The sequence below is a fragment of the Neodiprion fabricii genome, chromosome 1, assembly GCF_021155785.1.
Source record: "Neodiprion fabricii isolate iyNeoFabr1 chromosome 1, iyNeoFabr1.1, whole genome shotgun sequence".
Classification (NCBI taxonomy): Eukaryota; Metazoa; Arthropoda; class Insecta; order Hymenoptera; family Diprionidae; genus Neodiprion; species Neodiprion fabricii.
The window spans coordinates 35648239-35673418 of NC_060239.1; the positions used below are offsets into that span (position 1 = coordinate 35648239).

The 25180-nt window shown below is 43.8% G+C and overlaps 1 protein-coding gene across 10 annotated transcripts in view; it reads left to right on the top strand.

The window, feature by feature from the left end:
• LOC124174415 (nephrin-like) overlaps window positions 1-25180 on the top strand; it is a 74513-nt gene that overhangs the window by 35245 nt on the left and 14088 nt on the right. For 7 of the 10 annotated variants that reach the window (XM_046553549.1, XM_046553554.1, XM_046553552.1 and 4 more), the window contains exons 3-12: window positions 14435-14567; window positions 15255-15463; window positions 16518-16634; window positions 17008-17211; window positions 17287-17438; window positions 17867-18011; window positions 18330-18460; window positions 18841-19000; window positions 19068-19361; window positions 21076-21390. In XM_046553549.1, the coding sequence (XP_046409505.1) occupies window positions 14435-14567; window positions 15255-15463; window positions 16518-16634; window positions 17008-17211; window positions 17287-17438; window positions 17867-18011; window positions 18330-18460; window positions 18841-19000; window positions 19068-19361; window positions 21076-21390 (1860 nt within the window). The remainder of the gene's footprint in view (window positions 1-14434; window positions 14568-15254; window positions 15464-16517; window positions 16635-17007; window positions 17212-17286; window positions 17439-17866; window positions 18012-18329; window positions 18461-18840; window positions 19001-19067; window positions 19362-21075; window positions 21391-25180) is intronic. The other 3 variants (XM_046553556.1, XM_046553557.1, XM_046553559.1) reach the window with 1 other exon arrangement.

Here is a 25180-nt window from a genome sequence, read left to right on the forward strand (position 1 = left end):
TTCAAGGAAAGAATCGCCACATTTTCAAGGCTTACGAATTGTAAACTAGATGGATGGAGCGATAAAATATATAAGCAGTTCTTATCGTTCTTTCGCGGTTTCAGTGCCTACACAAAAATACGATAAAAATTATCTCACCGAGCAAAAAATTACGTCAAGAAAATTCCGATTTGCCTGTTTGAGCAAAAACGATCCGTCGATCACTGATCGGTCAAAATAATCTGAGCGGCACGATGAGAGAATGAATTTTTTGAAAACAATTTATCGTTATCGTGACTGGTCGTAGACTTTGAATAGACGATACGTGGATACTTGAAGAACCGATCGCTAAACTTGTTTCGAAATACCGAGTCGAGCTTCCGAACACGATTCACATATCCGACACTTCCGGTGAATTTCTCGCTTCAAAACAGCCGGAAATCAGCGCCTTCCTGATGCGGTTACCTGCAAAATTTAGCCAGGAAGTAAGGCGAGCATCGTTAGATGATTTGCAGCAGTGCTTCGGAAAGCGTGTTCTAAGCTCGGCGAGAAAAGCGTTTCTTTACGAGAGATCAATGGCCAAACAATAACCCCTCGATTCATTTTTCAAACAGTCCTCAGTGTCATTCGACGAAATCCAACTCTTCTTCAACACCGCCGCGACTCGACGAAGCGCGGTGAAAATCCATTGAAAACCGTTCCCAAACCCATTTGTATTCAATCTTCGACACTCGGGGTCGAATTCATGATCTGCCGGATTACCGAGCTAATGGAATGACGATCCGTGACCTCCGTTTATCTCGACGAAAGTCGTTTCATGTGGAACGAGAATTGATGCAGACGATGATAACCGAAAGTTGGAATTTAATTGGACAAGTTGGAGAGAAATTTCGCTATGAAGTGCCGCTATTTTTTCCCGGGAAATATAATGCGAGAAAATCAGCCTAAACATCTTCTTCAATATTTTCCTGAAGCCTCGAAAAGTATAAGAATGAAGTTAGTAACGCCACTGCAAGAATACATGTTGAGGAAAAAATCGTTACTAAACGCCTTTGGAAAAGTCTGAAATTTAGCGAACCATGACAAAAAAAAATAAGCCAGCTACTTGAAAGCAATTCTCAAATTGCGGATGTTTCGTTAAGTCAACGTCACTTAGTTCAGCCTCGTCAAAAAGACGACTAACTGTTTCACAGATAAAGACGTCGTCACTCGATCGATCATCGAGTATGACTCGTTCAAGTTTGGACAAAACCGTCATTCGATTCAGTGAACACGTTCCGTCCGATAAACGAAGCGACGGTTTTGTGAACATAAGCTCGTTGAACACAAGGCTATAATTACGTCTGGCAAAGTCGAGGAATATGAGTAACGGCAAAGCGGCATCAATGCATTGTTTCCAATGTTTTGAAGCAGGCTTTGTATAACTCTAGTTCGTTGTGAATCAAATTTCAAACTATCCGTGTCGGCGTGACAGCTTTGTTTAAATAATCGCGTGTAACTCGATACCTATAGTGCAATATGCGTGTATATGTATTATCAGAGGTAGGCTGTCATGTATAGGATGTCAGATTTGTCAGCGATCTCCGACCGGCGGTGGCGGATGACGTCACGTTGCGACGAGTTTCTTTCGCGGGCAAATTGAAGCCAATTAAGAGAACCGTGCAATGCCGCTATTCACATATATTACACTCAACGACGACAAAAGAAACAAGTGGATAGTATGCTACTTGATAAGAGAGAAAAGGGGAGGGAGAGAAAGAGAGAGAGAGAGATGAAAAAACGCACGCGGACGATGCGTGACAATAAAGATGCACGGCGTACAGTCACGTGTAAGAATCAATCCCGTTGAATAAAACGATGCAATGCTGCAGCTGCGAGAAGGGAGGCAAGTATTATCTTTTTCTTTTTCGCACAATTATTATCCAAGTATCGACGAGGTTGAAGTGATTGTAAAGTTAACGTCACGAAACATCAGGAAGACATTCGTTATTTCACAGTTATAGAATAACTTTTAAGGAGTCGGTTTTTCATAAATACACTGAGAAAAATTTTATTTGTTACAGTAACTAGAAATATTTAGTAAAACAGGTATCGTTGAAAAAAATGTTTCAATGTTGTTGGGATTACGAAAAACGAGGTGCGCCTAACCATTTTGCGCTATTGTCGATCATTTTTTGGTAGCTGCAACGGAAAATCAATTTGTTCGGTTTACTCTATGTTTTTAGTTAAATAAAGTTTGAACGTCAATTTATCGTTGCACAAGCATTAAATTTTCGCAACAGTTGCAAGAAAATATAGCAACAGTGATCGTAATGATAAAGAATAGTAACGGCTACAAAACTAATTTTCACTTATCACCTAGAACTATATTTTTCGATTGTGGTAAAAAATGAAAATAGTTAAGGACTGAGCGGTTATCGGAACTAAAAATTTCCCTCAGCATATGGATATGTTTCGTTCGATATGATTTGCTTCGTTTCAGACAATTAATAATGACGAAATTAAATCGTCGTGTATAGATATTGGATGCGAATATCGATTACGAGAGCAAAGCTCCGGAGATTCTGACTGTAAATTAAAAACGTATAAACGGTGTTTTTACGGCCCGAGGTATTTATGCGCGGTTTCATTCGAACGCAAAGTAGGAAGTATTATCGGTTTGCCAACTTTACAAATAGTTAACGCTGCAACGAGGCTGTCGTAACACAGGCAATAAAAGCGAACGATTCGAGCGAGCAAATTCGAATGAAACCTGTGAAATGTGGGGTGCATATTGCAAAGAAAAAAGAGGCAAATTTTAATTGAAAATAAATCTTACAAACTGTCACCGAGCTACTGTTTAATGCGAAAAGTTCAGTGTCGGAATTAGAAAGATCCGGAGAGAAAAAATAAACTTCGTATACGTATAATACCTGGCTGCATGGAATTTATTTATCGCGAATTTCGTTTGTTTCTAGTTTTTCAGAAAAAGGTGAAAAATGAAAAAAATTAAATCACGGGCAAATGAAATTTCTTGCCGGAGCTTACATATATATTATATATATACATATATTGGCGTAATGAAATCTCTTGCGATGGATTTTCTGATCTTCTACCTATAAATTTTTTATAATATATACCTACCGTATAACGTTTATGAATTAATATGCAAATATTTTTCTGCATATACAGCATGATTTATTCATTATTTTTTAACCTATTCCGCGTACATGAAATATACATATAATATAATGCACATAGAATTCGCGGATCAGTTGGCCAGTGACGAAAAATTAAATTTGCATATTCATTATAATATTAATCTAAAAAAACTTGAGAGAAAAAGAGAGCGAGAGCGAATATCCTGAAAGGCGTTCGCTCGTTCGTTCGGTCGATCATTCAACGCCTGCCTTGTGATGTTAATAAATTTTTCCCGGATTATATGATTAATTCCTCAACGAACCTACATCTCGCGGTGTTATAGTCTTCCATATTTATGTGTAATAAAAATTTACACAATACACAAGTTATAATCCCTCCGTCCCCCGCAAGCACGAGTAGAAAAAAAAAGATAAAAAAAAATTCTCCGAGATCGAACGGTTATGGAAATTGCTCCAACTCCAAACTGCATAATATTTATCTTGGATAAAATAACAATTTACAGGAGCATTATTCTGTACTACGAGGCAGTAAATGCGGTAAACTTTTCCCTGTTCAGCTCGGACTTTGGACGATCGTAATTCGTAATGCCTGATTAAATCGGAACTTTCCTCATTATTATCCGTCTTATTCATAAATGCAACAGAGACCCGGTTCGATGACCGTGTTTCCGACAATCGTCTTTCCATTTACGCTCCTCGAATTCAAGTATCAACCGGATGCGTTATCAACAAATCTGAGTTAACGTTGTAGGTACATATTTATATTGGCCACTGTGTACACCCCTTCTCGGCGTGTATTATATTCCGAGAGCCGGAAATTGCAGATGGAGATACAATTCCACACGACGATTTTCCAATAACCACACGTCGTCGAGCCAACGGTGTGAGGAGTGCAAGGACTTTTGAAAAATTCCGTACCGAGGGACTCGAGCATTGAGAGTCTCGACGACGTTTTATGCCTGTCGAACTTCTTTCACCTCGATCACTTGAATATACCGCGGATTCTAAGGGTTGGAAACTTGCAACGAATCGCTGACTGTACAGAAACCCGATCAACCGTGGATTTATTTCTTTTTGTGATACTTTTTTCTTCTTCATCTCTCTGATCTGTTTATCAATTTTCGAAATCGATGATCGACGTGGTTTGAAACGATGATGGCTAAATCCAAACTCAATTATTCATAGACGTCGTACATTTTAAAAGTGAATAAATATTTTTGCATACCGCACCTACAGCGGAGAGTAATAATAATTGTCTTGTAGACATAACGTAATCGTCGGAATGGTTTTGTCAGATAACGCCGCGTCGCGGCACGTAAGCTATGTACTAGATTTCTCGTTAGTGGTTGTTGTCACGCACTGATCCCATAATGTATACTCTTATCATTGGGTCAAGTGGGATAATACAGCCCGCGCTCGCTATGGCGTATAGATAATTAAGCCGGGTACGCGATCCATCGGAATTCAAAGAGGAAAACTTCCCGTCTAGACCGCGTTAAAGGGGATTCCTGCTGGAAGATCGAGGTACAAACAAAATCTCAGTTAGAGGCGAAAGCAAAGACATTGTTCGTCGTACAGATCTTCATATTTATATATATATATTGTTGCGCAGATTATTTGTTGCCGATTCTCTCGAGCAGCGAACGTCTGCTTTCGAGTACGAAAATCGATCCCCAACAGTGATAGAGGTCCGTGCACTCTTGTTAGCGAGGAAGACTTCCTCTTCGAATATCTCCTTCCTATCATTTACCCTCTTCCTCTCTCTCTCTCTCTCCCTCTCTCTTTCTCTATCTGCAAACGAGGTGAAGAAAACCCGCTTGAGGCTCTCGAGGTTGGTCTGCAATTGAATTAGTCGGACCAGGTGGTAATTAGTTTGCGAAGTGCGGTGTCTCGCGGATTGAAGTGCGAAGAACACAAGCCTCGGACTTGAGACGTCTCTCGGTGAAGAAGATCAAGTGTCGCCCAGGCGCCGGCGCCCCTCGTGCAGAACAATCGGGCCCATCCGTATAAAAGCGTTACGTAGCTACGTCACGGAACCGCGACGAGGAGAAAGAAAGAAATGTCGAAATAAGAAGTGCAACAAATATGAAAAAGAAAAAAAAAAATAAATAAATAAACAGAAACGAAACGAAGGAAGTAGAATGTATTTGCGTATATTTTTCACAAACCTGGATGGGAAGAAAATAAATGTCGGGAGAGTTTTCGCTTTGTGAACCTTTCAGAATTAGGATAGCCTGCGGAGATATTTAACGCCGCGGTTGAAAAAATCAGCCTCGAAAAAAAAGAACAAAAAAAACACATTTTCTAATATGTCAGAACGACGGAAAAACGTCGTATGATACGCGCCTAGCTTGACGTTTTGTATATAAGGTATGATATGATATAAAGAAACGTAAAAAGAGAATAAATAATAACAATAACAATAATAATAATAATAATAATAATAACCAGAGAGAGAGAGATAGAGAGAAAAAGAGACACGGAAGGGTGAATGAAATTCGAAGACGGCTTCGAGGCAATATCTTCTCCGAACTTCTGGGAGTCGATATACTGTCATATCCATACGTCAAAACGTGCATTCGTATATTACACTGAGGGTAGGGGGGGGGAGGAATATTTTGAGGAAGAACGGTTCTTCGCCCGGCGAAAGGTAGGGCGGAGAGGTAAAGAAGGGCGAGCAGAGAGGAACGAGGGGGCGACGATGCTGACGAGCCGAACGGGGATGGAAGGGGGAAACGGCGGAACGATGGAAGGACGGAAGGCGGCAAGGGCGGGGGAAGGAATAATACCGAGAGCGAGGGTGTGACAACGGCTCGCCCCTCTGTCACTGCGAGTTTACCCCGTACAATGCTGACACGCGCGCTTGCACTCCGGGCATAAATGCGACGCCTGCACGATGGTGGTACCGGTACTCCACCCCCATCACCATCCCCCACCGTCCCCCATCAATCTCCCGCCAACTCCGCGCGTACGCTCGTTGCGTTACAACGCACTTCCAGCATCCCAATTCTCTCTCTAGGTCTCTCTATCTCTTTGGTCCCCCCGATCCACCCTTCCTCTCACGCCGCCGAAGCGATACGAATGACGAAGGTGAAAAACATTCTTCGCGGATTAATACAACGGGTTGTAAGAGTTTCAATTTGGTCTCGAGGCATTCCCATTTGGGCATGTGTGTATACGTATGTCGGGATTTACACGACAAATTGACCAGGGTCTGATCCTCGACCTCTTGGATTTGGTCTAGAAAAGGTATGGAATCATTTTTTTAAACTTTATCTTGAACAAAAGTTGAAACGAAGCAGAAGCAATAATCAGCCTTTGCCGTGGAATGCTGCTCGAACATTTTTCTACGTAACGTAGAATTTTTAAAGAATTTTTTTCAGAATTTGTCGAAACTATTTTTAATCGTATTGGAGAATTGAACTTATGTGAACAACGCGAGTATGAAAAATCACGGATAATGTAAAAGAGATCGTGTTTTTGGTATTGAGTGGTGAGTTTTACCGAAAACTCTTGGTATGAATGAATGTAGATACAATGCAGGTTGATCGTTTCGAAGAGTATTGGATCTCATTGATGCAAATAATTAAAATTGCCTTGTGCTAATTTCTTATTCAGGTATGGAAAGCATATCGCTATTCGTAATATATTAAGGATACTTAAAAGCTTCTTTCCCATTTTCCTTTTTTCCATCTCGAGATGAAATTTCACCCCTCACTTTTATAAGTAACACGAGATATCGCCATGGCTTGACATATATGATTACGTCAACCGTTCTTAAGAGGGTGTCGTTAGTTCTTGATTTTTCCCTTGTGAGAATGGAAAATAATTTAGATGACATAATCAAGCTTTTCACGTTAAGATTCTTTAATTCATTACAGTTTGAATACAACACGTAACAAATGTGTATGGGAAAGTAGAGACGATTGAGGCAAAGTTTGCGATGAATGTAGTTCATTCGAACATTATTATACAGTTAATACCATACGCTTAATTTCATTTTCAATTTAATCACACTCCTAAATTAATCTTGAATAAGAGCTAGATTTCCAAAATCAGTAGCAATTTGCAAATTGTATAACGTATTCGTACATGTACGTTATGCATACACGTGTAGGTACTTATAGTTGGAGCAACTTTATGATCAGGTCAATTGAATTCGGTAATCTATTTAAGTTGACGAAGTTCCCTGGTTATCAATTAGCCGCTTCTAGGTAAAGTTCGGCGCGCTCCGAATTCGCATCATATGGGTATATTTCCGCAGATATGACAAGGACAAAATCACGCACGTAAAATGCATTAGTTTATGTTTTGAATAAAATTTTTCACCGCACGAAACACGCCTTCGTCCTAAACGAAACGAAACGTTGTTAAAAATTGTACGATATAGCACGAATGGACATTGTCAGATACCTTGTTGTAAAACGGAATCAAAGCGGAAAAAAAATCGCGCACCGCTACAGAGACATGAAGAAAAAAGAGATAGCCGAGTTATGAAAATGATAAAAATCGTAAAACCCGTCCATTACAAGCATCAACAAACGTGAAATACGGGAATAAAACAGGGTGTAAAAAACGTGAGCGCATATCGATGAACCAGGGGCTGAATCGATCCTTTTTTACAGTTATAAATATATGTACGTGTATACAGGAATATCGTAAACCAGAAAGGGATATACCATATAAACGCTACAGTCAATGTTTGCATTATTTATCAGTACAGTAATAAAAACGTTAACAGTCGTGTATTTTCAATTTAAAAACGCTGTAAAAACGCGAGCACCCTTGATTTTTTCTTTCTTTCTTTCTTTTTTTTTTTTTTTTTATTTTGCACCAACTCTGTTCAATAAACCCAATTTTTAATTTAGTTCGAAACGCTGCAGACGAGTTACGAGCGAAACGAAGAAGAAAAAAGCTCCACTGCACGTAGACGCTTAATGCGACAATCGTGCCGATGCGATGGGGAATCGCGAATGCAGGGGTGGGACCAGGTGTTGCCTCGATCCGACAATGACCATTGTCGCTCCCTGGTCGCAATGACTGTTATTGAAAACCTTTTTTACCGCGGGTTGAAGCCGCGCATACGGCGGCTTAATGACTCACGCGCGTAACGAATGACGCCTCGTTGATTTTCCGTTAATTTTCACCCCCGAAGAGGGTTGAATTGAATTGAATAATGTACGTGAGTTTGGAAAAATGAGTAACTCGGAGGTAAACGCGTACATCGGGAGAACAACAGGGGTCTCAAATTTAGAAGAAGTAAATAAATAAATAAAAAATACTCGCTGCACATTACGGATGGAGGTATATGGTATAGGTATATGGTACATACATACGTATACATATATACCTAACGCCGAACGGGGATCAGACCGGATATAAATCAGCGCCTCGTAGCGCGGCTCGGACAGAAAGCGAAAGACGTAAAGGATCATTAGGGGAAGGAGCGAAGGAGTTATCCACACTTCTTCCGGCATCCCCCGGCGCCGTGTACCGCGGTATCAACGCTGAACCGAACTGCAGGGTGAGGGTGGCTGCTGATCTCCAGTCGGAAGATCTCTTGATTGTTTTTGCCCGCTTTCTGTCTCCTCCACACTCTCCCATATCTCGTGCCTCCTCCCCCTTCGGCAATAGAATTCCACCCCCGTCTTCCGTTGCCTCCGATTTGATGGATTCCTATTTACGCTTTTCCCGGACTGTGAAGGTACATATAGGCAATATATATATATACTCCCTGTTGTGCGGAAACATTTTTTCGCCGGTATTTTTCTTACCGAAGAATGTAACAATAGATGTGTATATAGATATATATATATATATATATGTATCTTCTCTGCCGATAAACCAGAGTGTTCACCTTACACCACTCTTCGCGAGCTTTTCTCATCTCTCCTTATCGCAGACTCCTCCACCTCGATACAATGTCCGTATTAATTGCTCGAGCACTCTCCGGATCGATCCTTAGGGTGAAATTAATCTCTCTCAAACCATGCGGTCTAGACAGACGTAGAAAAAGTTGCGGAAAACGAGGAGGTGAAGTGCGTTTTAGATGTCCTTCATCCCGTTTCATCAAGTTAAGCTCAAACCGCCGAAGGAGGTTCCCTGCTTCGAGTAACGGGCCCCGAGATTAGCGTGTCCAGAATACAAAAAAACGAAGGAAAGACTGCAATGAAATAACCAGGAAAGATCGTTTTAGGGTACAACGTGACCGAGTTATTCATCAATCTCGAACAAACACAGAGAGACTGGAAATAACATTCCGGTTCTGAATTCAATTGGCGAGAAGTGTAAGAGGGGTGTAATTTCGTCGTACCTCGCCGAAGGGCCCGACGAATGAGAGGAGTAAGCGAGCGAACGGTGAATGGATCTTGCAAGAATCGGAGCCGGCCGTTTACACCATGGCTAACAAAGGCCGCGAATCAGGGTACGCGAGTCTTTGCCTGTGCGTGTGTGTGTTTATACGCCTGTGTTCAAAGGGTGGTATCAAGTTGCGCCCCGGCCGGACCGGTCCGATGGAATAATTATGTGCGGGTCTCCTTTCATACGGGAGCCACGTGCACGCGGTTACCACAGCCAAGAAAAGGTCCACCCTTGCACCACGGTGTGAGCATTCTACAAACCGAGTACCTTCCACCCCCTTTTACCACGCCTAACCGCAAACTCTGACGCTTCGAAGGCTTTATCGCTCTTGAACAGCAATTCGTGTTCCAGGAAACAAAAGGTCGAGCCCCCTTAACTGCGTGCTCACTACTCTTATTAACAATCCCAATGTCCACACGCGTCCTGGCCTTGCTCACACTGTTCCACATTCTGAATTACTTGGTCTTTCGCGATTGCACGCCTGTCCGAAATCATTGACAACCCGTTCTTACACTCGTTGGTAATCATGGTGGCACAACGTCGAAAGTGGCAGCTGTCAACGTTGTCAATGTGGTCTTTCGGCACTCTGAGATTAACGATTGGAGTGTCAAGGTACGATTAGACTGCCCAACGACAAGAATACTCGAGTCAAGTTATAGTACAGTCATTCCTAAGCCTTTGATGTTCACCAGGACTTGGTGAATTAGGTTGAGGGTCATGCGACCTCCATATTCAGAAAATATCAACGCTTGGTGATCCTTCGGGAAGGGCTGCTAAGAAAATTATCAGCAGTGATTTATAGTCGAAACTTCAAGCATCTGTTATAAAAGAAAAGGTAGATTTTCCAAGAATTCTCATGAATTTGTTCGAAACCCTCGTAAGTGCCGAGCGAAAAGAGTATAATAAGGTGTCGCAGTCCCTGAACCGGTTTGTCCTCAGACAGCACATAACACTATTCCGTGATGTTCGCGTGGGAGAAATGATTGCAGTGGGTACCTAGAGGGGTGGGTACCTTATACCGCTGGCGTAGCTAGCGCATCCAAGGGAATGCCAACGACCTCTGGGAGGAGAATTTGAATACGGTACGGTAGTCCTCCCCGCTATGTAAGGTGGTACATACTACATACACGACGAGTTGTCAGGACGAACGGCATGCAGGAGGGCTTTGTCACTTGGAAAAGGATGCGGAGAGTGCCGCCCGGTTCCTTGTTAAGCTAGAAGGGGACTCGTAGTTTTTCGAGTGTAAGAACGCGCGCGTGTACAACCTTCGTGTAACTCTGGTCCTCGTCGTAGGCGGGAGGAAAAATTTCACCCCTGTGAAATCCTCGGGGAATCGCGCGTTGGCGTCATGGCGACGCATTCCAATTAAACCGAGTGTAGTGTCACTCATCATCTCTCGTCTGTACCCACACCCCGTGCGATTCCTCTCTCTCTCTCTCTCTCTCTCTGTTTCGCTCTTCGCACTTTGCCTCCACTTTCTTTCTCCGCAATCTCTTACCCCAGACTTCGAAACAAACCCCGTTCTTTCCGACCACGTTTCACTCGGTACTTATACACGGGGGTAATTAAGACACGGTGTGCACCGGAAATCCACTCGCGATTCTGCTTTGAGCTCTGGGAGTACCGGAGATTGCCGGGTTCCCTGTACTTGTCGTTACCCGTACAGCCAGCTGATTCAGGGTTTAAATACACGCGAGCAGATGAAGTGAGTCAGTTCTTCAAGGAGCGAATCCATCCCACCGCTGGCACCAAAAAAATTCTGTAGTATTCGCGAAGAAGAGAGGGTTACAGTTCTCGTGATAAAAGGACCTGGCACACGTCAAACACACGGAGCAAGTCGCGATGCAGTTCTCGAGTGTTCTTTGTACGATGAAAACATGTAAAGACATCGCCGAAGGATAAGAAAAACGATTCGAAGAGAATAAACGTACGCGAGTGGTATGCGCTCGACTATGCTAAACGAAATTCCAATATCGTTCTTGAGTCAGTTTCGCAAAAGGTTTGAACCAATGAAAAAAACAATTCGATCCTGCAGGCGCTCTTCTTATCAAACGTACGAAAGGGGAGCTTTCAGTCGCAGGAATCTCGCACCTCACGGTCGCCACCGTATTCTCAAACTTTCCTGTATCTTCGCTGCAAAATATGAATCACCCGGTATTATGCGCATGTGTGCGCATACATTACTCTCCACCGCGGTATATAAACAGGGTGGATAAACGCCGTCCGGGCTCCACACGTCCCCAGCGATTTACATACCGCACGGGCGACCGGCCGGCGGTCCCCGTGTGTGCTTCCATCGAGAGCTTTAACCATCTCCGAGGAACTTTGGAACCTTCGGTCCTCGGGGAGGCCGCCACCGGCGCCGAGGCTACCCTCGTAAATATACTCCGTGCGGCTTAGGAACTCAAGTTCGCCATCCACCGGGTCCACCGCATATCCTCCTCGGTCCATCTTCGCATGTACCGAATCCGACCACGGTGGTGCACTGGTGAATGATACATTCGGAGCAACTTTTGAAGCGGAGCTTTTGACGGAAAGCGCGCTGATTCGTTTCATTATGGAATTGCTGTAGTTTACTTCAAGCTTCGTTAAGGTGCCTTGATCCTTCCCGGAAGATCGACTTACTTCATCTCTCGTATGAATCGGCGAACGGTTCATTCGATCGTTGGTACGCAGACAAAATTCATTGCGAATATTACTGCAAGTAGTAACGGAATGTTCTGTACATCCATAGTTCGGATTACTGAGGTCCGCGTTATGTCGAAACTTCGAACCATGAACGGAACCTGCAGACATAGATACCAAATACCCTCGAATCGCTTTTAAAGCTGCAGAGTGAGAATGCAGGATTCGCGTAAAATGGTGAATGAATTGAGTTTCCGAGTTTCGAAAATTCGACGCGATTATGAATCTGACTTTTCGGGTTCTTACTGGGATTGTACACCCGCGACAATATGCACAGTCTTTCTCGGAATAATTAGCGCCCAAGATTTTCGAGAGCTTGCAGACCGTGGCTTGCTCTCTTTTTTTTCAAGGGAATATCCTCTTTGACGAAAATTGTTCGCAGACATTAATTGTTGGTGCATGAAGCTTTCCACATAAATCAGAGTACGTGGCTTTATGCCGAGTTCTGCGATTCGGGATTTTCATGGAACCTGCGAGCCAGTTGAGAAGCTTATAAGATTACCGAACAGATCTACTCTGCAAGGACGTTTTCTTGTCAATTCCACGTGCGGTTGTGGGACCAAACCGCTGGCTTTGATCACGAGAAACGCGTACCGTAAGATGAGATATTTTGACAACAAATATAAAAGGTTCGTGTATTTGTACGACGTAACAAGGATGAGCAGTGTTTTTTTTTTTCGTAAAACTGAATAAGAGAAGGATTTTGCCTGAGGGTAATTTTTTTAGAAACTGATTAAAGGGGTGAGAACCGTTTTAAAGTATCACGTTTTTCAGGATCCGCATCCACAAAGTAGATGCCAAACTTTGATCCCCTCGCGGTATCAAACTTTACAATTAGAAAAGTTACCATAAGCTTCTTGGAAGACAAACCGAGAACGAAACTTTGAAAATTCTTCCCCCTCTACGATTCGGTTGGAATTATTGCAGTAAACAACTAAATTCTTTCCTTTAAAAATCCGCTAGTTCATCCTTTGACCCCGCACAGCAAGTCAATATACGACCTTTTCCCGGCTCTTTTCCGAATTTAATAAAAATTCGTGACGCTAAGTATGACGGAAAAAAGTATCTCGACCGCGAGCTTGGCATTAATATCCGTCGGATGAGATCAGCTTTCGAGAAGAGCGAAGACGCCGTTGTCGGTAAGCTTGAATATTCGAAAACAAGATTTTTGCGACGAGATGGGAATGGCGTAGCCCAGAGACCACTGTCCGTGTCACTGCTGGTTTCGTCAACACCTTTTCTTTCGTACCTATAAAGGATCAAAAAACAAAATAGAGAACAAAAGGGTTTCTCGAATGCTTCTAAACGCGGTTGGGAGTGAAGCCTGTCGAAACTATCTTCGCTCGAGTTAAACGACCCTCGCCGATCCGATTAGGATGAAATTCGGAACAGATTTGACAGAGCGAGGAAGGGGATCGTCGCCGGCGAAACGGAGGAAGATGCCTGGACTCCAGGAGCACGCCTGCGGAACCAGGAACAAAACACCGCAGGCGCTTTGTGCCCCGGGTCGCGGCATTGTATCCGGGGTTGAATTCACCATAATGGATGGTGACGCGGAGTCGCGTGGCCACTCGCCCATATGGCGGTTAACCATGGCGCAAAAAGTACCATCGCCGATGGATTTCTACGTCAAGAGCTGCCCCGTTGCTTCGTGATCCATATGCCAACGGGTAATTCGCCCGTTCATAAATTTCGCCCCAGGTGTGTCGCGGCCTCGGGTTGTTTGCGCACTATAACCACAATGCCCGGTAGTCAAGTAGCGTTGCCGTCGATGTAATTAATTCACCGGTAAACACGTCGGCGTAATTAGCCATTCCATACGCTCCGGAGAAAACCCGCCTCGGCCTCGACTCGACTCGACTCAAATCCTCTCAGCAACGAACCGCACTACTCGTGTCTACGACAACCTGTCCCGCCTAGGTCACTTGCGCACGGCTCTCTCATCGCCATCCTCGAAACCATCCACGGTACTGGAAACTCTTCGAAACCGGAAGTGAATAGGTATTCTACGCGAATGGAAGCGAGTTGTAACGAAGGGTTGAAAAAGGTCAATCTTTGCACATGACTTTACAGATCTTTTGTCAAATATAATAATAAACGTTGGGTGAAAAAATGCTCGAACTTGGTCGGGATGAAATTTTATTCCAGAATGGTGCCTTGTTGAAAGAATCGTCGACATACGCTAATTTCTCTGAATCAAAGTCGTGTCTGATTCCGAGGTTCTTTTGATTGCAAAGTTAACCGAAAGCTCTTTTCATTTTTATTTTCAGTTGCGATGAGCGAAGCTCAGGCCGTAGCTGGAGGAGTAGCGCAGCTGCCGTGTGACGTCGAGCCTCCGATCAACGGTGACCGACTCTATCTGGTCATCTGGTACAAAGAAGAATCCAACAATCCGATATACAGGTTTGTAAACGTGGAGTAGAGGTCGTCGATGATGGTGACGATCACGATCGAAGCCAAAAGAGCTTGCAGTGTTCACGCTCGGATTAATTACAACACTCGCACTCGCGAGGACAATAAAGGACGACGACACTAATCTCAGGCCGATTCAAAGGGCTCACACGAGGGGGACACGTCGTCCTCTTCTCTCAATGGAACTCGCACGCATGGCGTTATTTCGAAGGCTAGCAAGCGAGTCCCGTGGCATGCGTGAATATTGCGCTGGCGTGACCGTGTGCGGAGAAAAATACCCCAGGGGGAAACTGCGAAAGCTCGCAGAATTTCCCGGCGTCGTCCTTTTTGCACCGTCCTTTTCTCGTCTCTTCTCTACGTGGTAGTGCAACCGTGTTTCTTATCTGAAAATAGTCTGCGAAATATACACGATGGAAAAATGGCGAAACGGAAATAAGGTGGCCAATTTTGCGCTAATTCGCGTTATTTCGTTGATCACAGAAACAAGCCTAGCGAATTTTCACGCTTTTTTCTTACCTTTTCAAACGTCTTTCATGTTTCCTGCGAAAAGTCAAACCCTGACCCTCTTTAATTCTCGGGTAGTGAATGCGAGAGATGTTCTTTATCCGGACGAGTGAAAGCGAAAGGAAAATTTGCACTGTTCAACGTTACATTGTCTTTCTTGCGTCGATTTTGCAGCTTCGATTGTCGGGGTCACGGCAACGTGCAGCACGCCACGCACTGGTCTGATTCCAGTATCGGAAACAGAGCCTTCTTCAAGCAGTCCGACAAGCCCGCTAAACTGAACCTCGAATCCGTAACCGAGAAGGATAATGGACTCTACAGATGCAGGGTTGACTTCAAGCAGTCGCCGACCAGAAACAGCAAGGTCAACTTGACCGTCATCAGTAAGTGGAACACATTAATTTTTGAATTCGAAAGTACAAAAATCGAGGGCAAAAAATTTAAGGCAACGTGCCTGTTGCTTTTCAGAGAAAAGGGTTGCAATTCTTTTCTTGTTGTTTTCTTTAGCCCTTGAATCAGTCGTTTTTGTGCTCAATTTTTCATTGCTGTAGCCGAGCGGATCGACTCGGATTCCGGTTTTGCATCCCAAGTTGATCCGGGGTCACGTGTCTATCGAGGCCACGAACAAAGCCAGAATTTATTTGAATGCCAGGAGTTGGATTCCTCTTCGATCACCCCGGCACCCTGGCACCATGGCGCCGCGGTCTATCTTCCGCTATTCGGGGATTCGCCCGAGCCCCCGTTAACGTTTCACTTTGGTTTGGAAATCCGGCGGGTGGTTGGCGTTACCTTTTTACAAGAAAATCGTTCCCCGGTTCGCCCCGTCAAAGGATTTATTATCGCCGCGGTGCAAGAACAGTGAAATGCCGTGAATTCGGATTTTGTCAGAAACTGGCATTTTTTCCGTTTTTGTCCCATCGATCAATTAACTGGGCTAAATTTTAACACGCACCTTTTTCGTCACTCAACATGTTTGTTGATATTTGGAGAGAGAGAAAATAAAAAAAAAAAATAAAAAAAATACAAAAAAAGAAAACCACCCTTACGCATCTGGACTTTGTTCTCAACCCCCGGATGTAAAAGCCTGTTTTTAAACGAGTCGTGTACCAGTTCACAATTAGGTTTCAAAGTCATTACGGAAGAGGAATTGAATTGTTTTTTCTTTTCTCTCGTCTTTTTTTCTTCTTTTTCCCGTTTTTTATCGCCGTTTTATTCGCTTTTGTTTAGTTTTTGTTACCACGTGTTTTATTTATATATGTATGGATTCGCCGGTGTCGGCTGTATGTATAACGCGGCAGAGCCTGGGAACGAGCCCCGCCACTTTCTGAGCAAAACCGTAATATAGCGAAAAACCCCCTTTGGCAACAGCGGAATATATTACGGTCCGGAGAGGATTTATACACAGGAGCCAAATTTATCGATGAATTTCGGTTACAGTTCCCCCCGAAAGGCTGAGCATACTGGACGAAGACGGGATCGCTCACATCCAGAATTACATTCTGGGTCCCTACAGCGAGGGTGCCTCCGTCAACATTACATGCGTCGCGACAGGGGGTGAGAATTTCTCTATTATACCTTTCTTCGCCTTTTTATTATCGCCACAGTTTATCCTTATGCAACATTATGCGCGAACACGGCACTTTTCTATTTGCAATGTCGTATCTCTCGTGAAAACGATCTGAACATTGCGCAAGTTGAAGACAGTCGTTCGATTCGACAGATGGGGAAAAAGATAAACTACACTGTTAAATGGCAGATTGTAATTAAGACGGTAACGAACAGGCTGAAACAATATTCCGTAAGGTCAGAACGTTCCTCCTCGATGCCTCTGCAGCCAGTGCTTTCTCCATCTGTCAAACTTGTCTTTTCGCCGGTGTAATTCCAAGTCGTAGTAGCCAGGGTAACGAATCGGCATGCGATATTGCAGGACGACCCCAACCCCGAGTAACTTGGTGGGACGAGAGCGTTCTGCTGGACGAGAGTTTCGAAGCTGTGGGAAATCGGAGTGTGCGGAATGTGCTGCGATTGGAGAAGTTGGAACGGAAACACCTTTCCACAACGCTCACTTGTCAGGCTTCCAACAATAACATGGTCACACCGATCGTTGGGACTGTAACTTTGAACATGAATCGTAAGCGTATATTAACATCGGCGTCGCGTCGCGTTCGAACGATCATCGCGACTTCATTCTACCTTTGCATTTCAGTTAAACCATTGTGGGTGCGACTCCAGGGTGAAAACCGACCGCTCAGTGCCGGTACCACTTACGAAATTGAATGCGAAGTTGTCGGAGCTAGACCGACACCCGACGTCATATGGTCGAAGGGAAACATACCGCTGAAGAACACCAGGCTGACGGTGAGGCTTAGGTGTCGCGTGTGTGTGTGTGTGGTTTTTTTTTTCTTCTTATTCTCGTAGATCAAAGCTAGGTACTCGAAGCAAACTACCGGACGATTCGCTGAGTGTATGAGTGCGTACATGTACCGAAGCCCTGACGTCCGATGATCGAGTTTTAATTCAGCTCCGAAAAGTAAAAAACAGTAAAGTTCCCGACAAATGGGAACGGAGAAAATTTAATACCGTAGGCAAGACAAAGGCCGATGCGCAGCGCCTTCTCCTGGCAAATTAGGAAAACTGAGTCTCGTGTTTTTGTTCCGTACCTAGCCGCATTTGCCGCGGGGTTTTTCGTCCCCTTGGCAATTACCCCGTTTTCCGTACTCAGTCCACGACGTCGTCGACGATTGTCTTGTTTTATACACTTTTTCGTTTCACGCCCGGTCGAGCAGGTCAGTCCGGACGGCAACACGACGACGAGCACCCTGACTTTCGTACCGAGCATAGAGGACGCCGGGAAGTTCTTGTCCTGCAAAGGAAGCGTACCCTCGATTCCACACTCGACGATAGAAGATGGCTGGAAGCTCGATATACACCGTGAGAGTGAAATTTGTTTAACTTTTCGTCGCTGTTACGTTTTTTTTCTCTCTTTTTTTTTTTTTTTGTTTTGTTCTTGTTCGACACGTTGTGACCTTAATCTCGCGAAGCGATGAGGTCTGCTTTTTCTCACGCTCCGCGTAGACCAGCCTAGTGCTGTACCCTAGTATATCATCGCAGATGTTGTTTGTGCCTTGTTTATTTATTCTCACCGTCTAATAACAATTGTGACGTCATGCTTTACGCCACTCAAAATCATTCCTATTTCGGTCTCACAGCCGTCGCCTATGTTTTACACATTTTCACCACGTTCCGCAGACACACCCGTGGTAACCTTGGAGCTTGGTAGCAACCTTAACGGAAGTCCGATCCGCGAAGGCATCGACGTCTACTTCGAGTGCAACATCAAGTCGAATCCATGGGTCTACAAGGTATCCTGGCGACACAACGTGAGTTTCTGCGCAATGTGAAAGACATTTTTTGTTTCTTTATCAAATTGAACGATGAGTACTGTACAGCGGCTCGAGGTTGAAATACTTTTTCAAAGGGTCCGAAGCAATTCGGGTAACGAGATATCGGGGTCGGTAAAAAAACTGGTTTTTGAATTAGAAATCTGTTGTATATACCGCACGAGATTTATCGAAGCTCGTGACGTTTCTCTTTTCCATATTGTGATTGAATTTCCAGAGCGTATGTACACGTAAGGGTGGGCGGGAGAAGCGCAGTCGATTAGTCACTAATCGATTAAAAATCCCCGCTACCAATGCGCGGGTAAATCTACACGGATCTTGATTTATACCTATAACGTACCTGCCAAATCTGTGTCCAGGGTAATCCGTTGTACCACAACGCGGCCGCTGGTACGATCGTTAGCAACCAGAGCTTGGTGCTTCAAAGTGTGACGCGGAGCCGAACCGGAATATACACGTGCGTCGGTAGCAATCGCGAGGGTGACGGGGAGAGCAACGCCCTTAATCTGGACATAAAGTGTGAGTGAAATATCGACCGGATATCGGTAAGTAAACAACTTGACAAATTTTCCTTCCGATTTTCCAGTCGCTCCGGTATGCAGACCTGGTCAAACCAAGGTCTACGGAGTCGCGCGTCAGGAGACCGTCAGGATACGCTGTGAACTCGAGGCGAACCCCGCCAACGTCTCGTTCACGTGGAGGTTCAACAGCAGCGCCGAAGCCGTCGACATCGCCCAGGCTCACGTAACCTCGGATCGGGCCCAATCGGTAGTTTCCTACACCCCGATGACCGAGTCCGATTACGGAAGCCTCGTTTGCTTGGGTGTAAACGATCAGGGGGCCCAATTGGAGCCATGCGTATACACCATCGTTCCTGCCGGTGAGTGACCACGACTACTAAAAAAAAAAGCTTTGAATGACCCTTTCTTGCCTGGTGCATATCCACGTGTCTCGAGTACCGGAAGTGAATTATGCACCGTCGGTCTTTCGTGGTTCCATCTCCTCTTTCATGCCGATCAAATGAACGCCAAATTTTGCACAAGTACCATTTTTAACTCGCTACTCGGTGTCTACGTCGTACTGTCGCTTTAACGGGCTTCACGTTTCTTTTCACCGTGAGACGGTTAATCCGGTAAGGATTATATCCACCGACGTTTTTCGTTTAGCCATTCGTTTGGCAAATGGTCCTGGCCTTTACCCGAATGATCAGAGACGTGACTCGGCGAACGCTGCGGAGAAACACCCAAGGGTGACGATTTCTGTTGGAACACTATCCGTATACTGTTGGGCTGAAAAAATAACCGGACTCTACACACGGGCGTTTCGTTCAAGGGCGGATATTCGGGAGTATATTGCCTCGAGACCAACGGGGTGTGAAGGTTGGCCTGGATGGCCCGATCCATAGCGATTTGTGACCGCCTTTGGTGCCGCCATTTCGGAGATAAGATTCTCCGGTTTCCATCGTCTGGTGCCATTCTCTCTCTATCTCCCTCTCTCTCTCGTCAATCTCTAACGAGCTCTTTGACGTCCTGAAATCCGACGTGAGTAGGTGTGTGGCTTTCAGCTGGGCATGAATTGGATGAAGCGGCGTTGCATCTACTCCGCAACGCGGATCGCGTTTCGTGGTCACTTGACTCCCGCCGTTCCGATCTTGGATCGTTGAATCGAGTCTCCGGCTGACCGGAAGTTCCGGAACCCCTTACCCGATCGGAACGTAGAGTGACGAGCGTAGCTCACTGTTCATTATGGATCGAACGATTATATTATAGTACCTCTGTAGTATTTACCCGACCCTCCTTAACAACCTGGCACTTGTAATAGAGTTCCCAGCGTTAGCATGATGGGAATGAATTCTTCTTCATACTCTTCCAGCGACTACTGTATAATTTTATTTGCGGAATGTGTAGAAATCGTCGAACAGCGGGAAATAAGCCCTAGTCCAATAGTCTGGAAATTATATGCAACAGCTGTTTTGACGCACGATATTAGGAATGACAATAATTGTTTCGAATCCTGACAGTCTGGGTAAATATTGGAATGGCATGAATTTCCAAAGGGTCGTAATTAATACTTCGGGAAAATTTTTTCGCTACAGCCAGTTAGAATCGTTCGCGGAATTCTGACCTTTCGGTAATTTCAACCGTCAGGAATTTCAACCCCTCGATGCGTCGGAGTTGATGAGAATTTCAACCGTTTGGACTAATCGAATTCCGGATAATGATACGTTCGAACTTTTGCACAGACCCTGTTCGATGCAGCACAATCGGGGAAATCAGTGACCGTTGAAAAAACAGTCGAACCGATTGGTCTTTCGACGATGGAATATCGTCTGGATTTTCAGCAAATAGTGCAGCTTTGCTATAAATATTCCCGACTCGCTGCACCCTGTAGAGTAGAAAATCGTGACGCTTGGTTTTCACGGCACGTTCGCAGCGGCCGCAAAAGCTTGGCAAAGCGGAAGAACCAGAAGAAGAAGAAGAAGAAGAAAAAGTTGTGATGCAATTTTTCAGGCACATCAGGTGCCGCCCCTGCGTTTCTCCGGATATGTTTTCACGCCCACGGTGACCCAAGGCTTGGCATAAATCTGGTTGCAGGTCATCCGGACAATCCGCACAACTGTTCGGTCCTCAATCAGACCACCGACTCCCTTCACGTCGAGTGTACCGAGGGATTTGACGGGGGTCTTCCCCAGGAGTTCACCCTCGAAATAGACATCGAGACAGGCAACGAACTGGCCAAGGCCGGATCCCTCGTCTACAACTCGACGAGCAAGGTGCCGATGTTCTCCGTCAATGGTCTCGACCCCGGAACGACCTACCACGTCACCGTCTTCGCGAGCAACTCCAAGGGACGCAGTGAGCCCGTCCGTTTGAAGACGACGACCCTGAACCTCCCCGAACGTCGGACTGGTAAGTTTGCTGTCAGACAAAGATAAGAAAAGTCTTGGCCGTCGTTAGCAGCCGCGTTAGCGTTTCACTTACACGAATTTGTACGTTGCGTTACATACTCGAGTTTATAATCATACCTGTGTATACCTGCGCGGGGTGGATTAGTACGAGGAAACTGTAGGTGAGTACTTTAGAAATTGCAATGTAGTTGCAGTAAAAACAAAAACTGATTGTGTTATTTTCACCTAAAATTCGTCAATTTTGAAGAAGGAGAAATATTTTACCACTTATACAACACTGTCGTTCGAATTATCTAACCGGACTATACACATATATTTGTTTAAGACCAGTTTTTCAAACCGAATGCTGTATTTTTAAGTTTTTTTTTCGACCAAAAACAAACTTCAAGACTACCCCGATATTATTTAAGATCGGTATAAATTTTCTTTTGGCTAACAAATTCTATTAGCGGTTTTTGAATATTCCAAACAAAAAAGAGATCATCTAAAAAAGGACAAAGACTTAAAATTAGCTGTATCTTGTCAATGTTAAGAATTAAATAATTGTTGTCGTAGCTCGTTGGATTCGTCTCGATGTCTACGGTGTGATGTGATGAATATAAAAACGTGAGGCAAGAAAATAATTAAAAAAAAAACATTACGAACAGCTAACATAAATTTCTCTAAAAAAAAATAGCTTCGATACATGCGGTGAAATGTTTTTTTTTCTGCAACTCTTGTATAATCCAAAACGTTCACTTATTATTTTCCAAACTATTACACCCTGCAATACGTATCTGTATACCACGTATATTATCAATTATACACCTAATACCCATAATGCATAAGTATGCGTTGATATATTACGTTTAATTTTGAGCACTGTTTGCTACGCTGCACGGCCTTGCATCGTAGAAGTAAAATGGGTCCGTATACCTAGCTGTATACTTACGTATGTTATACCATACTATACACCATATGAATATACAACACACATATGAATATGCACGTATAATACACCTACGTATTATATTCGCATATGATTCCAGTAGAGAAGACTGTGTCTCCTTCCCTCATTCGCGCGTCACTCAAAACGTCCGTAGCTCGATTCATTGCTCCGGTCACTCGGCGCTCCGATTTGCCGATAGATCCATTCGCCCCGCGATCCGCGTTCGTGTCTATCGATCTTTTATCGCTCCAGCCGTAAGCTCGTCGAATTTAAGCGTCAGTTTATGAACCCGCAATGCTATCAATGCCCGTGAAATAGGTACGGTTACCATAGAGCTTATACGATTCGATTCGCCAAATTTTCGGCTAACAATTTTTATTGTTCTTCCACGCTTTAACATTTGCCGAAAACCTTATCAATCTTTATCGCTTAAACGAACTTTGCAAAAGTGGTTACGGGTTATTTTTTCTCTTCTTTCTCTTTCCAGTTAATTATGAACGAATATTCGTAACATCGTGTGTGTGGACAGTGAAAATGTACTTCTTGTCACAGGAAATGGAATTTGAGTCCAGTGGGCTGCGGTCGAATGTTTCCACTGAGCGTAATATTGAAAGTGCCGTGAAAAAAGAGCATTTTTAGCGTATATCTACCAGCTTTTGCGAATGTGTCTTCTCTATTTTTTTTTTTTTTCTATCGTCCGTTCAATTTTTCAAAAGGAAGTTCGAAAAGAATTTTTTCATTGCTGTGAAACAACGGATTCGACTATAAATGACTAAAAATTTTACGAACCGTGCCTCTTACGTGTCCGTATCACACAAGGAAAATAAAACTTTCAATATTCCCTCAGCATTCATTATATGAAAAAATAAGAAACCGGATTGACATTCGGTAAGTGTGACAAATGACGAACGACCTGCAAAGTGAAGCTACGGTCGTTTTGAGTGAAGTCGCGCATCGTAGTTTCGGAAAAGAAATCAACAAAAGAAGAAAAAAAAAAAAAACCTCAAAACCTTTACGCAATTATCCACGGAGACCGGTATAGACGCCAAATTATTTTGTGCAAAAGCAAATTAGTCTAATCGAAAAAAAAGAAAAATGAAAATAAGGTTAAGAAATCTGTTTTGAAAATTCCCACTGTGGCGGAGTAATTTTATTGGTATGTCTTTTTTTTCCTCTCGCTTTACCAACTTTTCATACACTGTTTCGCGACATTTCGCGTATAAAGCACAGGACAAAAACTATGGAGCTCGTTGACCTCTGTGTCCCCCTCGAAAGATTCGCGTCGACCGAGATGAAGGCATAACGCAATATAAGCTGTATCACATTTTATCCGCAGGGGGTGCGGAATATAAAGAATTCGACCGGGATGGAATACGAACTAAAATCCACACACACACACGCACGCGCACCGAAAATTCACGGACCTGCGTATGCAACGATATGCGGACGGAAATCGATAAACGAGCGGGAAACGGTGGTGCAAATAAGCGAATAAGCGTTTGAAATTCGCCGCGAGAAACGGGGGTCAGGGGTCAAGGCGAAGCTTGCACGATAACTTGTTGGCCTTTTGTCGGTCATCCGTGAAAGCGGGACTTTCTCATATTATGTTATACATCATCGGGGCTTCGGCACAACATGCGATATCTGATCACGTGCCAGGTACACCTACCGTACCTTGGAGCTTTGGCATGCGGTTAGGCTTATTCGTATTACAAACGCAATTCCGGCCTCGTCACGTGTCGCGAAATTTTCGCTTGCAGATGTACATCGACATGGTGGTGACAGATCGGGAAAACCGGGAATAGTCGGGGAAAAGTCAGGGAATCACGATGGACGATAGGGAAAAACTTACTTTTCTTATAAATCGGTTTCAAACTTTAGCCATGCTTCGTAAATTTTAAATAACAGCTAACTTTCGGAGATTTTCATTGTTCAATTTCTAATTGTTTGTGTGAATCGAAGCAATTCTATGTGTTTTTTAGATACAAATTTATAAATTCAATGTGCGGAACTTCTGATGCTTTTGGTCATAAAAGCTGGCCAACATTAGCTAAGTTTCGTGGGAAAACGTCAGGGAGTTCTGAATTTTTTTATGAGAAGATTCAGGGAATCTTATTCGAGCAAAATTTTCGTCACCTTTTTTTTTTCTTCATATTCCTCACTCTTCTCGGAGCCGATATCGCGGATCGGTAATGCGTAATGTAAATGTTGAAAGGTTGCACGATCCTTGCGTGCTTTTATAACGTCAGGGTGGAGAGGAGAGAAAAAAAGAGGAGAGAAAAAAAACATCATTAGACCTGTATTGAAATTCGATTCAAAGTAAACATTTTCACGTACATGGAACTGTGCCGACGAGTTGGCTGCCCGGAGCCTGACTCCATTACCCCGAAACGTATATGTTACGCGGATACGTGATGCGGGATTTTAAACCGGATGTAGAGAAGAAAAAAAAAATTAAAAATTTACCACACAGCGCAGCGGTTATGCGTGAACGAGGATCACTGACGTCATATCAACGAGCTTTTTGTGTTATAGAAATAGAAAATAAACGAAGTGTATGGAATTACTCGGGACTTTTCGATGCTTAGCTATATTTTTTTGTCGACATTTATGCTTTTAATTGAAGGAAAATTTACCGTAGGATTACCGTAAACACTTCAGGATTAATGAGTACTACCGTCGGAATTAAAAGATAGGAGAGGAAAAGGGAGCAAAAAAAAAAGGAACGTTTTAAAAAATTTGAACAGTTCTCTTTTCGCCAATGATAAGTGAACACGAATGACAAAGCCTAAAAAGATTAGAATCGTATGAGAAACACTTGTAGAGTTTAATAATTTTAAACGTTTCAATTTTAAAAGACTAA